Below are 19,393 nucleotides of genomic sequence, written 5' to 3'. Positions count from 1 at the left end.
TGATGTAAACAAACAGAGAACAAGAGAGAGAGCGCAGCAAAGAGCAAAGAGGTATCCCATAGAGCAGAGGTTATCTCAGTCCAATCGTCCTACATATGATTAAGGAAGGCCAGTCGGCAGTCACTCTCTCAGTTTGGTTCTCCTCACTGGCTTGAGCAATTATCTGAACTAAGCTTGCACACAGGCCTGCACAAAATGACGAGTTATCCCGATAATCAAAATATCCCACAACATCCATTATCCTGGGGCGGAACATATGCAAAGAAAATAGCCGATCTACAAGCTCACAACAACGCGTTGTGAGCTTGTAGATTGGCAAAGAGATTTGGTAGAGAGTGAAAAAAGACTTTAAGTTATTTCCAGGTCTGTTTTACCAATCATGGTGGTTTTAAATGGTACCGGATATGCAGCTCAGCAAATACCGTAAAAGGTGAATTGACCCCAGTGCGTGACGGAGGACAATTTCACGATATATATTTAAATCTCCACGATACGATTGTTGAGTGTTTTTTCATCACGATAAACGATGATGACGATTATCGTCCCATCCCTAGTGTAGACTAGCCGACACCAACTCATTCATTCATTCATTCATTCATTAAATATTTATTTATTCTCAAAATTACAACTGAGTCGTTACTCATTTACAGAGTCGTCGAGTAGTACATTAGAAGGTACAAACATCACTGTTGACAAACAAACAAAACAAAAACACATTACGATATAGAAATTGGAAAATAGTAAATAGTAAAAGGCATAATGTGGCATATAAAAGTAGTTATAATAGAAACTATAAGACCAATTTAGAAACAATTACATTGTGGCGACAGGTTTGGTCACCAGAGGTCTAAAACGATTTAAGGGTATCAGAGTGGTCAGCTTCAATGTCTAGTCTGCAAATCATTCCATGTGGTCGGGCCACAGAAGCTGAAAGCGGATCTACCAAAAGTCTGAGCTGACCGTGGGCACCTTAAAAGTGGGGAAACCACTCGATGGGGTGTGGTAGGGTCCAGCGGGGGCCCATTCCAAAAATGCTGAGATATATTTGAGGGCAATCTCCAAGTACGGCTTTATATAAATAGTATACAGATGCAACGCAGGACTCCTGGATCGCTGCCCTCGACTCCCTCCTGTCCAGCATCAGGGTCCAGAGCTCTGCAGTGTCCCGAGCTCCGCTGTCACACCGCAGTGTGTCTGTGTCCACGTAGGTGGCGCACCTCCTTTGTCCTTATACCTCCTCCTATATCTGTGCCACGGGTTGGCTCCCACCAGGCACATGCACACATTAGACATCAAAGGGGGCTCGAGCCCCATGCCCTTTTATCCATCTGTAAAAAAAAAAGTGCCCTCTCCAGACCATGAATGCAGTTTTTACTCTGGTGAAGGAAATGCAAACGCCCTCTTTCCATGCCATACCTGAAGGCAGCATTCAAGAGAATCGCCTCGTCCAAACTCTCCTGAACTCGAATGCATAAGCAATGTGTTGAAAGAATTGTCCTCTCTGTGTAGAAATCCATGCCGTTACCCCACATGTCCGGTATTGACTTGATTATGCTTAGTTCAGAGTGGTATCACGCACCGAAATTAACAGAAATCCAAGCTCACAACGCGTCGCAGCACAGCGCGTTGTGAGCTTGGAGGTCTGCTATTTTCAATATTTTCACCAATAGGCTCTCTTAGAAATGTCAGCCCCTGCCTCTAACATTCTCTGCACGTCCCTGGCTCCCACGGTATATGCAATTTAGTAAATACTTCATGATAAATAAATATACACGGCAGTCAGCATTGCTCAGACGTGTGTGTGGCGGCGGTGTCCTGCTGGTCCGTGTCCACGCGGCGGGCGTCCCCAAACACCAGGAAGACCCCCAGGCCGGTGACGTTGACCAGGACGATGATGGAGAACACGTTGACCCAGGACAGGGTCACCTCGTTCACGTAACCAGACAGCGACACCGACAGCAGTCCTGCAAAACACACGCACACACGCACACAAATATCGTTAACTCCTGTCTAGGACTAGGGATGGGACGACATGAAAAATCTCCAACATCCATTATACTGGGGCGGAACATTTGCCAAAAGATTGCAGATCTACAAGCTCACAACGTGTTGCAACGCGTTGTGAGCTTGTAGCTCGGCTACTTTTTGGCAAAGAGATTTGGTAGAGAGTGAAAAAAAGACTGTATCAAGTACGTATAGGGTTTAAGTGGTACCGGATATGCAGCTCGGCAAATAAAAGGTGAATTGATCCCAGTGCATGATGGAGGACGGTTTCACAATGAATTAAATCTCCACGATACGTTATCGTGAGTGTTTTTTTATCACAATAAACTATAATATCGCTTATCGTCCCATCCCTTCTCCTGTCGCTAACCTAGTGTGGGCTAATCTACATTTTGATCTACAGACTCATGACATCATGTCCCTGTGAGCTATTGTGAGCCTTGACAGCTTTTAACTGCTGTGCTGTCTTTAGCGCCTCTCCCCCCAGCGAGATCAATACAGGTCTTATCTTTGAGAACTGCTATTTTCGCTAGTTTTGGTACAACGTAAGACACAGTATATACTGTAAGCAGATCAGATCTACATATAAGATGGATCTATTCCTGTTGTATTCCTTTTCACATGGCATTTTGGTTTTCGTTCATTGGTGCTTTCCCGTAAAAAAATGTTTTCTATTTGATTCCTTATGTGTAAACTCTCTACCAGAGTCATCTGTTTTGCCACAATAGGTCATATCATACAGGCAATCTGTAATTAACATGTGATAGGCCTACTTACCCATGAAAGCACCGCACATATTCATAAAACCTGTAGCAAAAGAGAGTAAACATAAATAATAGATGGTGATTAAACCGTTTAAAAATGGTCTTTTTTCAAGGGTCTCCCCGTCTCTCAAGCTCTTAAACGTGGAATATAGATGAATACATAACATGACAGGGCCATGACATCCCTGTCATTGAGTGCCGTGAGAGGGGCCCGATGTGACAGGGCCTGACATCAATATCCAGGGGTGTTGCACCAAATTATGGGCCCTGGGTACAAGGATTCTCTGCGGGCCCCCCATACATGTTCTTCATAGGGGGAGGGGGTTTAACCCATTTAGACTGGGAACGCAAATAAAAGTATTTTACTTTAAAATCATTTTTTTTGGGGAAAAACCTACGTTTCTATGTCAGTGGTGCTCAAACCTTTTCATGTAAACATATCAAAATTATATGTATTTGGCCATGGACCCACATCTCAAAATATTTTGTTCCAGGGACCCCCCAGAGAAAGTTTTAAGTTACAAATGTTCGCTTAAAAAAATACACATACGGTATTCAAAGATTTGCATTTTCACAATTTTTCAAAAATAGTCGTGCTGTGAGCTTGTATATCTGCTATTTTTCAATAGCTAAAGTATAAAATAATTACGCCCCCCCCCCCCCCACCCATTCTAAAACAATAGAAAGCAGTAAATGAAAACATTTTAACACTCATCTTTTCTTTTCTCTAATTATAATCTAAAATATGAACCCTTGTTGTAAAAAACCAAGTTGTCCTTTAATTGGGTCGAGGGGCGGTAAGGAATATAGGAGAATACCAAAACACTCAACCTTTTCAGGCCGCGACCCCCAAAATAATAACATTGACCTGACGAGCACTAAGAGTTGATGAATTACATTTCGTAGCTATTTACTATTTCACTCAGCTATTTACACAATTTCTGCCTCTAATATTTGACAATTTTGCCAATGTTTAATTAGTCATTAATTCAATTTTTAATACCTTTTTTTTTTTAAACGTTTAGAGGTATTAAAAAGTCCTTAAATTGTCACTTTAGAAATATGCATATACCCTCTATATACCTAAAGCGTTATGTTGGTTTGTTTACTGTTGAGTGAGAAAATAATGCTGCACATTTAAGTGAATCATCTGGGGACCCCCCCACAACCCACAGGTTGAGAACCACTGCCATACAGGATATAGGGGGCACTGGCACAAAAAAAAGAAAGGTGGCTCTATAGCAGTGATTACTATCACAATATTTGACAAACACATGACTCACTTAGGGACGGTACAGCCCTTTAATGCTTCGTGACATCAATGACAGACAGAGTAGCAATAATAAGATTAGGACCTACTCACCGAAAAGAGCTCCTGCATGTGAAGGAGCGATGTCCTGTACATTCACAGACACACCACTGAAACACACACACACACACACACACACACACACACACACACACACACACACACACACACACACACACACACACACACACACACACACACACACACACACACACACACACACACACACACACACACACACACACACACACACACACAGAGTTATGTTTATGAGATCCAATGCAACACACACATCCAAAAACGTACAGCATTGATCCATTGAGATCTGAAATGGATGGATCTACAAAATGGACAATGTTGGCATGTTGGATATCGTTGCTGTCTGGCAGAAACCGCATTTCAATTCAACATAATTTCAACGTTTTTTTCATAAATTAATGCCCTTTAGAGTTTAGACTCACTCAGCTTAGAATGTTAAACCAGCTGCAAAAAGTTTAAATTTGGTGCTGTAGGTACATATTGATGCCAACACTTTTGTACCTTTAATCAAGTAAACAACAGCATGTTGAGAGCTTGATGATATGGTCGGATAATAAAAGTTTGCTTGTTTCCAGAGCTAGGGGGCGCAGTTTCTACTTTTTATGATCAAAGCGTTATGACCACATGTGGGATATTTCACTTTCAAAGTCTGTGAGCATATATGACCATATATTAAAGCAGTGTTCTGTGTTTGTGTTTTACACAGAGACCAATCGTTGGCTGATAACACCGTCTTCTGTGCAGCTTGGAAACGAGTTGATATCACGCTGTTGTCATTCAGCCTTTGTCTACAATGGAGAACTGTACATATTTGGTGGTTGTAATCATGATCTCATCAGTTTTGTACATCAAAGATTTTTGGAAATGTAATTCTGGGAGTGGTATTAGCTGGAGTATTGGTTGAGCTTCACATGACAGCACGCTGCAGAATATAGTCACGAGCGAGCCCACACTGTTTCGTAGGAACAGTATTTCTAGTTATTATTATTATTATTAACCAACATGTTCTGAACGTACCCGCTGGTGAAAGTAGCACAGCCCATGGAAGCAGAGACCAGGGCCAGGGCGGAGGGGAAGGACAGCGGTCTGCACAGCAGCAGGATGAATATACTGGAAACACCCATGGACAACATCTGAGAGAGAGAGAGAGAGAGAGTTGTAACATGTGACCATCCAGACAACGAAAAGAATAAAAATCACACCCAATGTGAAGTGAGCGGTGGTCGTGCTTGCATAACATCTTCAGACTAGGATTTAAGTCTAGGTTGTACAGGCTATGCTACACACACACATTTTGCTATGGCAAAACGCTGAGGAAAGAGGCTACAGACATACGACATCACTAGACAAACATGATGCTACGCACACACATTTTACTATGGCAAAACGCTGAGGAAAAAGGCTACGGACACACGCACAGCTACGGACACACATTTTGCTATGGCAAAACGCTGAGGAAAAAGGCTACAGACATACGACATATGACATCACTAGACAAACATGATGCTACGCACACACATTTTACTATGGCAAAACGCTGAGGAAAAAGGCTACGGACACACGCACAGCCACTTATAGGAGCGGTTTGCACCGCTCAAAAACTCCTACTGAATTTGATATAATAGGCTCTATGCAGTGCACATCAGCCATATTGCAAAGAAATTGGGCCCCTGCCTTTCTTCTTTCAAAGGTGTTACCCTTTACGGTGTCCATTTGGTTCTTTTTGTACACTCTCAGAATTACAGACCCATAAGGGGCCATTTCTTTGGAACCCCCTCAAGAACACTTTGAAACACACACTGGTGCAGCAGAGTGTTTCCAGTGAGCCAACATGCACAATATCAGCACCCTGACTCTGTTTGACCAGAATGGGACAGAGCCTTCATTAGTATCATTGGTAACACCTAACAGGATGTAAGGAAGGCCGAAGGGGCCTAATTTCTTTACAATATGGCTGCTGTACATAAGCTAGATATAGCACATTGATATATTACTTCTCATGCACTCACCTGCATGGTTTTCCTTACAGCTACTATGCTGAATCCTACAGAAGGAAAACAATGTCATCAACATGTTCTTCCACCTGACATCTACTTCAACAGATCCATAAACACAAGGCACAATATGATGCATACACACATGGCAGATTGATTGATTGATTGAATATTATTTCGTCTACATTTCCACGTTGTGAGGGGGGGAAAAAGAAGAGAAAAGCCCATACTCCCACGGTTGTCAAATGATGCAATGAGACTGTGCACCTTCAGTAGGCTCCCAGGAATGGGAGAGGTTCTCTGCTCCGTTTTCTTTTATATCCACGAGTTTCCAACGCCCCATAGTGCATTGCGCAGACGCTGTACCGAGCTTCCGGCGCCGCAGCCGAGTGTGATTTACAAGCTCACAACAGGCTGCATCTGCGACGCAACGTGAGCTTGTATGTCTGCTGTTAAACCGGAAGTGTGGTGCAAACAGGTCCAAATAATCTCCAGCAAACTCCCGCGGAAACAGGTCGATATGTATTTTTTATGGGGTCCCGCCATGACAGCCTACCTATTTTTTGTTTCGTTTCTTTCTTTCTTTTTCTTTATGAAAGTTCATGTTGAAATATTAAAGAAGAGTACCACAATTTGCCATGTATTCTTGTATTTTCATATATTTTGACAAGAAATATTACTTATGAAATGTATTATATTGGGTAAAATATACCCAGCGTTAGTGATGGTGTGACAATATTCAATGTTAGTGTTGGCTTATTTAAAAACATACACAAACACAAGGACTTTTTCTTTTTTTTCCCTTAAACACATACAATTTATAAACCCAAGGAAAATGTACTTCAACACATACCTGTACATATACAGGAGGAACATGAACATGAACTTCAACACATTCATAAACACCAGGACTATGGAAGTACCTTGGCTGATGAGGGAGTCTGAGAGCCATCCTGCTATCAGAGCGGAGGGCACAGCGACTAACCATGGAACCACGTTGAACACCCAGCCCTGGAAGAAGCACAGGAGAAAAGCTTATTGTAGGCAAATTAAACAGTGGTTCTCAAACAGGGCCTGGTGGTCTTTGACGGGGTTCCAGATGGTCCCCAGCTAAATGGAGAGTTGGTAACTCTTGAGAGCGTAAAATGAAACCAAATGGACCGACCTTACGGGTTCATTTTGTTTCATTTTACACTCTCAAGAGTTAAATTATTGTTAAATATCTGCATTATTTAAATTACAAGACAATTAGAGAATGTAGAAGAATTGTTATTATTTTGCCTGTTATCTCTCCTATGGTACCACAACAATACAGCATGGAATTGTAGACAAAATATTCAGTCTTGGGTCTGAGAGGCTAAATCTCATCAAACAGTTGTCCGTGGCTCCAATGCCCGATAAATAACCGACCTTGATATGAAAAGGGTTGAAAACCACTGAACTAGTGTTCGACTATGAAAGTCCTAACTATAACTTAAACTATATTGCATGTTTACAAAACGAACTAAAAGCACAGAGAGTATGTCCTACATTTCTATCTCCAATTTCAATACTTAAGCCTAGTATTTTGGCTGGATAAGAAATCTATCTTACATAATAGCTGTGCTTGAATAAAAGAAAATTCAATCACAGGAATTACAATAAAAAATAAACCAAAATTAAGCCCTTTAAAAACGTAACGATAAATACAAACATTGTCTCCACATATACAGGAAGAAATAATGAAGTGCAACAGAAAGGTATAAACAAAATAAATACCATGGCATGTGGAAATGTATCCTTGAAGTATGTTGGCAGCCATGACAGCAGGGTGTACGATGTGCTGCTGTAGCACATGTGGGTGAAGACCATGGCACTGAGAGAGAAGACAGAGAACAACGTTAAAGGTGATACACCATGAAATTTAACTTTTCCTATTTTAAAACCTTTTTTTGGGGGTCCCACTAGCACCTTCTATCCTCACAAAGTCCCATTTCTGACCGTTGTGTCTTTCTCTGGTTTTGGGAAGGCGGAGGTTAAAAGCATCCCACGGGTTCTCAAAACAGGCTGTCTAGATTTGCTGCCGTCGATGACGTCAGCGACGGCCGTTTTTGAAGGAAAAACATTTTTTTTTTCAAAAACATGTTTTATTTTGTTTGTTTTTTATTTTTTTCAAAAAGATTTTGGTGGGGGGGTGGCGCAGTTCAGGCCAAAGGTGGTACTGCAGCTGAACATGCTCTGAGAGCCATTCAAAAATGAGAGAGGCTCTCTATTCAGGAGTGGTAATTTAGCCTCAAACCTTTTGAAAACGTTTTTTGGGACATAAACAATATGACATAAATACTTTTTAAATGCATGGTGTATCACCTTTAATGGAAAACATACAGTACAGTATGTATACAGTACAGTATGTATACAGTACAGCAGGGTTCCCCAATAGGCGGCCCGCAGGGGGCTACTGTCTGGCCCACACCAACCCCAGTAATCAACACTAGATATCGTCGTTGTCGGGTGGAAACCTTGTATCTCCAAATGTGTACGTTCTTTCGCAAAGTAAAGCCCTGCTTCATTGTACAAGGCCTCTCACAACAGTAGTGGAAACAGCAGATCTACAAGCACACAACGCCTCGCGGTGCGAGGCGTTGTGTGCTTGTAGATCAGCTGTTTTCACTAGTTTAGATCATTTTTTAAATGATAAATATGCAAAACGAACGGTTTTGGACATACAAGATTTTCACCCGACAACGACGATATCTGAACTGTCGCTGGAGTAGCGGGAACGCCACTGCAATGTTGTGGCCCTCGGCTTGGTACCCTAGACATAATTCGGGCCTTGGGGAAAACTAATTGGGGAAGGCTGCAGTACAGTATGTAATGTACAGTATATGGGCATAGCGGTGCACGTGTATCCCCCAAACCTCTGGTTGTGAAAAATGGAGCAGTGAAAGATATATAAAAAATATATATTACTTTAAGGCACTCGGGCTGGGGCAAAACACTTATGATTGAATAATAACATAACATTAGCCTAAATATATTTTTTAAATGGTGTCACAAAAATATCATGGCATTATGATTGTACAGTACCACACATACTGTAGGTATAGAAGACATTATAATATTGTACAGTACCATACTGAGCTATAGAAGACATTATAATATTGTACAGTACCATACAGAGCTATATAAGTCATTATAATAATATTGTACAGTACCATACAGAGGGGTGTTTCAGGAGGCCCAGCCAGCTGGGTCTGGATAAAGTGCAGCTGGAAGCAGGGCTGCTCAGCATCTGTTTCATCTGCTGCATGGGGAGCACCTGACCTGTGACACACAACAACACATGTTTCACACAAGTAAAACAATCGATTGATTGATCATTAAAATAATCTTGTTCTGAAAATGCATGTGGGCCCTGCCTGATCCAGAAACAGTAGAGAACCACTGTTTGTTAGACAACTGTGAAGGCAATCAAACTAATCAGTGTAATTGATTATAAATATATATATTCTTTTTAAGTTTGTAAAAAAAAAAAAAAAAAAAAAATATATATATATATATATATATATATATATATATATATATATATATTTTATATATATATATATATGGGGGGGGGGGGGGGATTTGGTAATGGCTTCCGTGACTGGCCAAACCAAGCAATCGGCTTCATGAATAGGCCAGGCTTTGCTTCATGCTTGTGCTGCTGTACGAATAGCGTGCAATATAAAGATAAGAATAAAGGGCAACGCAAAGTGTTGTGCACAACAGGCACAACGTGCACATGCTGCTGAGCTGCCAGAGATGCAAGCAAAGCACCGAACGAGCGAGGCTGCACGGAAGACGCGAGCGAGGCAAGTCTGTCTGTGTATACCCGTAACGTCTGGGAGAATCATCTTTAGATGTAATTATAAATCAAAACCCTTGACATCGTTACTGTACCTTCCAGCAGGAACTGCCACACTACGAAGGCCCAGACGGCAGACAGCAGACCGGTACCGTAGAACACACTCTCCCAGCCGTACCAATGCAGCATGACAGAGCCCAGACCACCCATCAGCATGGTCCTGAAACAACATGATACACCCCAAACCCCCATCAGCATGGTCCTGAAACAATTTACAATTTAGGCCTTTAGCAGACACTCTTATTCCAGAGCGGTAACAAGCAGGTAATACATAATACAATAAGCAAGATAATACATCAATACATTAACATCAATACATCAAATGTAGAGAAATATCAATGTAGTAAAAAAATAACGTAGGTAGTCCAAGCACCTAATTAGTACAAAACTTTATATAAAACCTAAAAATGCTATCTAGCTTTCATGTTTCATGCTTGAGGGTAGGCGAGTGCTACGGTATGTGCTATGGGCTTAGGTGGAGTCTGAAGAAGAGGTGAGTCTTCAGGCCATGGCGGAAGCTAGGGATTGAGTCTGGAGTGAGTTCTAAGTGTGACAGTATTCCACAGTTTGGGGGCCAGGAGGGCATATTGTCTTGGACGAGTGGAGTTTTGTCCTGAGGTTTTTAGCGAGGGTTCTCTCAGCATCCCTGTGTTGAAACAACATGACACACCATCAGCATATGGTCCTGAACAGGGACGTGCAGGGACTGATATTTCTAAAAGGGCCTTTTTTTAAGATTTGTTTTTTGGGCTTTTTATGCCTTTATTTGACAGGACAGAAGACTGACAGGAAATGGGGAGAGAGATGGGGAATGACATGTGGCAAAGGTCGTCTGGATCGGGAATCGAACCGGCGACACCAGCAGGCATCATAGCCTAGTATGTGGTATGCGCCTTGAACACTAGGCCAGCGGGCGCCCCCTAAAAGGGCCTTTTGGCAAAGATATCGAACATAGCAGACCTCCAAGCTCGCGTGCGTGCGATGCCTTTTCAGATGTCACAGCTAATGCACCAGATGTTGTTGATGAGGACAGTATGGAGAAGTAACCATGTTGGAAGTGGCATCATGTACATTTGATCACAGTCTGGAAGTGGCATTCCTTAAAGGGGAAGACCACCCATTTTCAATATTGAAATATGTCATTAACATACCTTAGAGGAGTTGTGTGGAAATAGAAAAAAAGTTCCCCCCCTTCTGTGTTGCCTAGAACTGGAAGATTGATTTTGGGGTTTGTATTGTAAAGTACAATGTGTGATGTCATCAAGTTGTACTTTACAATACAAACCCCAAAATCAATCCTCCAGTTCTAGGCAACACAGAAGGTGGGGAACTTTTTTTCTATTTCCACACAACTCCTCTCAGGTATATTAATGACATATTTCAATATTGAAAATGGGTGGTCTTCCCCTTTAACAAGGTGCTAAAGTCCCAATGTCTTAAACCGCCCACTCAGGTCCTCTAGTGCAGACCTACTTGAGGCGCCAACAATGACATATAAAAAATATGGTGAAGCAGCTTTCTGCTTCTACGGACCGACAGCTTGGAATAAACTCCCACTACACCTAAGACAGGCAGCCTCTGTGAATAGCTTTAAAGCACAGCTCAAGACCTATTTCTTTACTCTTGCTTTTAGCTGAATGTTTAAATCCCTGTGCTGCTAATTGACGTCCGCACTGTTCTGAAATTGTTCTTCAATGTTCTATGTTTTTATTTCTCTGCTTTATTGTAATCATTTTAATTATTTATTTTTATTCTGTATTCTTTTTTTTATTTTACTTTTTCTCTGTTAAGCACTTGTGCTTCATTTTCTGCTCTGTAAAGCGCTTTGAGCTGCATTTCATGTCATGAAAGGTGCTATACAAATAAAGTTTTATTATTATTATTATTATTATTAAAGGACAACTCCTCCCTAAATAACCTCTAGGATAATTGTCCTACTTATATTGATCCCAAAAGACTGTCCATGGGGTCTATTAGGCAGAAATGCCCCTGTTGTCCAGTTTCCCCAGCAGAACGCAGCAGCTGTCATAGCATAGAGTGGAGCCTATCACTTTCACATATTTGTTGTGTTCAAAAGTCATTTTATTTTTCATGAATGTGTTACCAGTTGTCATTATAAACACATCCAGCCTTGGTTGTCCCACACAAGCCACCACAATCTCATAAATAAGGTTTTGGGGTGAGCATTCGGCACAAGTGCCAATCAAAGTGACTGCACTGGCCAATCACTGGGCATCTTTTCCAGGACTTGGCAAAACACATAAAAGCATAACATCTATTTAGCAGAGTGTGATGGCTAGTGTGGGACAACGATGACATGGATGTGTTTGTAATGACAACTAGTACTACATTCATGAATAATAAAAACACTTTTGACCACAACAAATAGTGTAAAAGTGATAGGCTTATAGGCTCCACTCTATGCTATGAGAGCTGCTGGGTTCTGCTGGGGAAACTGGACAACAGGTGCATTTCTGCCTCATAGACCACATGGACAGTCTTTTTGGATCAATATAAGTAGGACAATGTGATTTAGGGAGGAGTTATCCCAAGGATGCTATTATACAGCTTGGTTACAAATGTAACCGGCTTGTGTTCATATTTGGAAGCCTCGGTAATGTCCATGAATCAGTTGGGAGAGGCCTGCAGATTGCAGGAATGCCCAAGCCGAGGGCTATAAGCCTTAGAGCTCTCGGCTTGGGCATTGTGCCAATCAATGCCTTACAGTATCAGTACAAGGCATTGACAACATTCTATTCTGTGTCTTTGATAATTGGCAGACTTGCCACACAGGAGCCACCCATGGTACCCATGATATTCTGTAACCTGAAATACTTGTTGTTGAGTTTCCAACACGTCTGTCTGTGCATCTTCTTTTGTTTGTGTTCAAGAATGTCTTGTTAAATGTGAACACAATTAAACAGTGGTGGAAAAAAGTACTCACATTTTTTACATGGGTAAAAGTATCCAGTCCAGAATTCAAAATGTACTTGAGTAAAAGTACGGAAGTATTGGCATCAAAATATACTTAACGTACCAAAAGTAAAAGTACAAAATGATTGAAAATAGCAGATCTAAAGCTCACAACTTGTAGCTTTGTTGTGAGCTTGTAGATCGGCTATTTTCAAATATCCACTGTATAAAATAGGGCTAAAGTGGTTTATGTATGTTTTATAATATTATAATTTATATCTGCAAAGTAACTGGTAACTAAAGATTTCAAATAAATGTGGTGGAGTGGAATTAAATGTACTGTATTTGAAATTGGAAATACTGAAGTAAAGTACAAAAACCTCAAAACTGTACGCGCGCGTGCGTGTGTGCGTGCGTGCGTGCGTGCGTGCGTGCGACGCGTGTGTGCAACATACCCCAGGTAGCATCCGCTGTTCAGCGTGCTCATTAGAAAGCCCCTCTCTCCTTTAGTAACTCGCTGTGAACAAACACTGGCTAACGATGGGTAATAAACACCTAGAGGAAAGAAATAGATAGGAAATCATACATGTTCACAAAACAACTGGAACAAATGTACAGCATATTGTTCAGGTAAGGGGAGTAGATTTAAAAGCACAATTCATGTTCTTGTAGCTTGGACAGTTTTAAGACCCATGGTGACTCGGCTGGTCAGAGGGAGGTCTAATAGAGACCAGGATTACTGCATGTTTTTTGTGAGGGTATCTACCCTAGGAGACACAGGGAGAACATGCAAACTCCACACAGAAAGGCCCTATCGCCAACCCCACCTAGGGTGTGGGCGCTGATGACGAGGAGGGGGGGGAACACGCCCACAGCGTCCCCCGGCGGGAATCGAACCCAGGACCTTCTAGCTGTGAGGTGACGGTGCTACCGACTGTGCCACCGTGCCCCATATGTTCATGATTTTTCGCAGCTCTACAAGCTCACAGCGCGGCACTCTGTGGCCTTTTTTTATGGTACCTACCTTGAAACAATCCCATGAGAAAGCGGGCCATGGTCATGGCAGCCAGCGAATGAGAGCCCAGGTGCGTCAGCAGCGGCGTAGCAGCGGTGATGGAGGCCCAGGCCACAGTGGAGAGGAACAGCACGCGTTCTCCACCCAACCTGACGGAGCAGAGGGGAGCGTGTCCATATTTCGACATAACATAACAACATTTAACTATTGAAAAATAACAGATACCGGTATACAAGCTCATAGCACGGCACTGAGTGCCACGCTGTGAGCTTGTAGATCTGCTATTTTTGAAAAATCATGATTTTTTTTTTTTTATATATCTTTTTAAAAGCCATCATCTGCCTCCATCTCACCCTGTCTCCTCTTCTCTCACACCAACTAACTTCATGTCCTCTTTCACTACATCCATAAATCTCCTCTTTGGTATTGTCCAATATACTCACTATCCCGTACATGTCCAAACCATCTCAGTCTGGCCTCTCTTTGGCTTTATTTCCAAAACATCTGACATGCACCGTCCCTCTGACGCACTCGTTCCTGATCTTATCCATCCTTGTTATTCCCAGAGAGAACCTCAACATTTTAGTCTCAGCATTTTTGCATGTATGCCTAGAGCTAACCCTAACCCCAGTAAAACTATGCCTAAACCTAACCTTAACCCCAGTATAAACTATGTTTAAACCTAACCCTAACCTCAGTCAAATGATGCCTGAATCTAACCGTAACCTCAGTAAAACAATGCGTAAACCTAACCTTAAACCTAACCTTGACCTTAGTAAAAATGACTTCCTGCCAGGAAGCCTATCCTATAACGTTGGTGTGGGATCCATAACAACGCCTCCTCGCGGGCCACCAGTGGGGCCCCCGACCCCCAGGTTGAGAACCGCTGCTTTTAGAAGCACAGTTTACAATTTAGGCATTTAGCAGACACTCTTAATCCAGAGGGATGTTCAATAAGCAAGGTAATACATCAATACATCAACATCAATACATCAAATGCATAGAAATATCACATAATACCGAGCACCTAATCAGTAAAGAAACCTAAAAAATGCTATCTAGCTTTCATGTATGGTCATTGGGCATTGGCGAGTGCTATGGAAAGTGCTATGGGCTTAGAGGTGGAGTCTGAAGAGGTGAGTCTTCAGGCCACGTTGGAAGCTAGGGAGTGAGTCAGTTGTTATAAGTGCGACAGGGAGTTTATTCCACAGTTTGGGGGCCAGGAGGGTGAAGAGTCTAGGACGAGTGGATCATTGTCCTGAGGTTTTTAGTGAGGTTTCTGTCATCAGGTTGGCTGATCTGAGTGAACGGGTGGGGTTGTAGGGGTGTCTACCTGTCACTGACGTGTCCTCCTAGGATCTGGGTGAAGCAGTAGCCCCAGAAGAAGCCACCCAGGACCAGGCCGGACTCCGTCTTGCTCCACCTGAACGTGGCCGCCATGCTGACCATGCAGACTGGCAGTGCCATCCTGGCACAGTAGAGGAGACAGGTGCCCAGCAGCAGCATCCCGGGCCAGGTCCGCGCCACCGGTCTGTCGTTGGCACAAAGAACACATTAGTTTAGGTGTGGCTGATTAACCAAATTGTTAGACCCTGATGAAGACCAAGGTCGAAACACGTTGGTCAACTTATTTTTTCTTCACTAAAGAAGACTGAGTGCCTTGGAAATCCTTTCTCTGGAAGTCTGCTGTCTACACCTTTGGAGTTTAGCGGTACTTCTTTGAAACATTAGTTTAGTTAGTTCGTCATTATTTTTCCATGCAAAAAAAGAAATAAAAAATCTTTAACAATGTTTTTGGGGAAAAAAAAGGTATAGGCTATAATAGACTGAAGCTTATCACATCTTATCACTTATCACATCTACCCTTTTGTTGTTTAAAAAAAAAGGGAATATACCAAGTATTCTAACCCATCAATTCATCTAACTAATTCACACTCGAGAATACAATGTTCAGAAAATGGTATGAAGCCATAATAAATAGTTAATATAACCAAGATTTGTTTTATTACATTTTTTTTGTCATGATTTTTGGGGGGTCCTCAGATGACAAGGACTTTTAAGACCTTATCAACAAACTATGCTATCGGTATATGAAAACTGGTCAAACATTGGCCCAATTATCAAACAGGCCTATTATAAGGAGGCAAACATTTAGAAATATTTTCACAATACTTATCTGTGGAACCGAGTGAAACTAAGTATAATGCCTCATCTCCTACAATTCCTAGTGCTTGTCAGGTTGGGGGGGTCCCCGGTTCACATTATGATTATTGTCTGGTTGGGGGGTTCCCGGTTCACATTATGATTATTTTGAGGGGTTTCCTGGTGAAAAGGGTGAGAAGAACCACTGTTCCCTTGATACATTTATATTCTGTGGTCTGGCAGGACCCCTACTGGTTGTCAGGTGGTACTGCCTAAAGGTCAAAATGAAGTTTATCCCCCCAACAAGGCAGGCAGGCTCTATGAGCTCAGTGGGGAACATTGAGCACGGGACATTTCAATGTCCCAGGTGGAAGTTAATGAGTACAGCTTTAAGGGGATAGTTCACCCCCAGAATTACTTTTTTTTCTCCTATCGATTACTCACACTTCAGAGCCCAGACATTTTGGGGGGGACTGGACATTCTTTGGACATTTTTTGGAAACCGGACAAAGCAAGATGTTGGAGCTTAGCTCCCTTCCAGGAGCACCACTCAAAAATAATATCCAAAAATTCAAGTCTCAATGTCGATTCTGCTCTGCCTAAGGAACTCACCTTCAGCTCGTTCCTGCAGCAACGCAAGCGTACCGATATTCACGATCACTCACACCATCTTGTGTAATATCGCTTAAATATAATACAGGGGTGCCGTGGATTCACTGGTATAGCGGACGTGAAGTATATATATGTAATGAACCGGTTGTGGAAACAGTTTCAAATGTGATAGGACCTATTCTGGTTCCTCGACGTTGGGTCTGGTTCCTCCGGTACTGGATGCCAACCCGGCATCAAGGGCAATGTGAGTGGCCTCATGGGATATCATTTTCCCAAATAAGGCCCTGGATGGGGACCCAAATGCATGGGCCTGGATAGAACTGTTATTCAAAGGTTGGAACTAGGACCCGCTAACGATATGGTCAAGGTAGCCAAAAGGTTGTGCGGTACAAAGATATCTGGGTTGTAGGGGACCCAAATAAGGCCCTGGATGGGGACCCAAATGCATTCGGGTCAGAATCAATGGGGGTACATTTAGGGTCAAAAGTCAAGTAAATTTACCCCCATATATTCTCACACAAATGCAAGCTTGTAGATCTGCTATTTCCACTATTTTTTAAATGTTTGAAAATATATCATCATTTGTCAACATGGAAACAATTATGACAAAATATTGCGATTGTCAAATTGCGATTAGACGGTTATGTAATAATTGTGACAGGCCTAGCTGCAGTCAGGTATAGAGGGGGTCAGCCTATAGGCTACTTGGATGCAGAAAACAAAGTAAGGACAGGGGTGGTAGACTACTAAAAACATAGAAGCACTGCTCTAGAACTGAACGCTGACAATGCTGCATTGCAGAAATAATGATGATTCTGATAGTGTATCATTTGTCATTTGTATGTGTCAATAGAGTTAAAAGTGCCTGTGCTTCTAGTCATGTCGTTTTAGTTTGTGACTATTTGTTATGGTTTCACTTGTCCTTGTAGCAGCCATGGGTCTGAACTCTGTGCCGTATCACCAATCTGTGTGTGTTTAACATGTTGATTCCCCTCCAGTTGTCTTGTCTTTTGTTGTTATAAACCTTGTGCATAAATGTCACAACAACCCTGTTCGCCCGGGAAACAAAGCAAGATGGAGCCACGGCTTGATGGCTGACGTGATGACAGCTTAAGCCCACGCTATGTGTCTGAAACTCTGTCTCTCTGTTTCAACTCCAGAAGAATATATCTGGACCCAGCTTGCTCTAAGCTTTGTCTGTAATAAACCCAAATATCAGGGTTAGGACATTTTGGTCAAAATTAAATTTTTGCCACAGACGTACAAAATGAGTGGACAATAATGTTATCAAAAGCACATAAAGAGCTAGCCCTGAATGACCATAACAGGTCTGTAACTTTGAGAGTGTTCAAATGGAACCAAATGGACCCGTAGAGTTAAGGGGGTCCTTGCAAATAAAACATTTGAGAACCACTAGTACTAGTTTGACTCCTAATATGCCATAGTGTCATAGTAAATACGTTTCATACATATTCTGAGGCAAACCTGGAGTCTTGCCATTCAGTAATTGGTCTTATGATCAAAATAAGAACATTATAATGGTGTGTAAAACTAGAATTTCCCACAGACAAGACCAAGTCTTGCCACGAACACATTCTGTCCGTGTACGGACACTTTGATGACCCCTGCCAAATATTAATTTACTATGTTTCGTCTGTGTATTGATGTAATTAATTAATATATCTGACAGATAAATATGGACCTGTATTTACAAGAGGAATACAAAGCTAAATAAATTGACTTTCTTTCAGAAAACAGAGAAAGGGGGTGGTAGGCTACTAAAGCCAAAACATTGCACTGCTCACAATGCTGCCTTTGAAGTATAATATCAATAAGAAAGATGCAATTTGAAATTGCGAGTGTGGTTGCTGACGGTTGCTGACTATATTCTACAGTAAGCTAACTGTCATGTGAAGCTCCACCAATTGATTCCCTATTGATTCCCACTCCCATTGATTCCCTATTGATTCCCACTCCCATTGATTCCCTATTGATTCCCACTCCCATTGATTCCCTACTGATTCCCACTTCCATTTATTTACTATACCCTAGGAGTCAATAAACAGTCTATAAACGTCTATAAACAATCTATAAACGGTTACCCTACAAGTCTATAAAGTTTCCCTAGAACTATAATGTGTTGCCCGGTCAGGCAACAACCACACTAATAAGATTCAAGTGGATAAGCCTGGTTTATGCTTCATCGTACAAACGTGTACCTGTGAAGGACATTCACAATTACAACACCAGACGCAGCTCCACAGATTACGTCCAACCCAGATTTGGCACAAAAAAGGGGGTCTCCTGCTATGCTGCTAAAATGTGGAACGCCCTACCGAAGGCCTTAAAGGAGTGTAAATCCCTACCGGCACCGAAAAGCCACTTAGAGGCGGCTGCTACTCCAAACTGGTAAAAGAAAACAAAGCCTATCCTTATCTTCCCCTGACCTTTCTATTGTAAATACCATTTCTTTTGCATTGTGTTGTTTTGCAACAGTTTTTCTGATGGTATCTTCCGCATAGTACTGTGTTCTGTCTGTCTGTCATTCAATGTTATGGGTTAAAAAAAGGATCTCAATTGAAACAAGCCATAGGCTTTTTTGAGCATATATGACCACCTTATACCAGTGAACTGTACTGTCATGAAACTGTAATTTGTCCTATATGCAAACCTCTAATAAAGTCTTCAATCACTCAACAGTCCTCACTCATAAAA

The 19,393-nt window shown here is 41.9% G+C and overlaps 1 protein-coding gene across 1 annotated transcript; it reads right to left on the bottom strand.

Moving 5' to 3' along the window:
* Window positions 1–1,779: 1,779 nt before the first annotated feature.
* On the bottom strand, window positions 1,780–16,736 carry LOC308291846 (voltage-gated purine nucleotide uniporter SLC17A9-like; the record flags this gene model as incomplete). Its single annotated transcript, XM_080733975.1, has 13 exons — window positions 1,780–1,964; window positions 2,782–2,811; window positions 4,819–4,904; window positions 5,134–5,249; window positions 6,126–6,160; window positions 7,034–7,121; window positions 7,869–7,965; window positions 9,305–9,413; window positions 10,032–10,156; window positions 13,365–13,464; window positions 13,934–14,073; window positions 15,258–15,455; window positions 16,732–16,736. 13 exons carry the CDS (start codon window positions 16,734–16,736, stop codon window positions 1,780–1,782), a joined length of 1,314 nt encoding a protein of 437 aa, XP_080590101.1.
* Window positions 16,737–19,393: the final 2,657 nt, after the last annotated feature.

Source organism: Nannobrachium achirus (genome assembly GCF_963921795.1).
Source record: "Nannobrachium achirus genome assembly, chromosome: 9".
Taxonomy (NCBI): domain Eukaryota; kingdom Metazoa; phylum Chordata; class Actinopteri; order Myctophiformes; family Myctophidae; genus Nannobrachium; species Nannobrachium achirus.
This window is presented reverse-complemented; position numbering and strand designations above follow the sequence as displayed.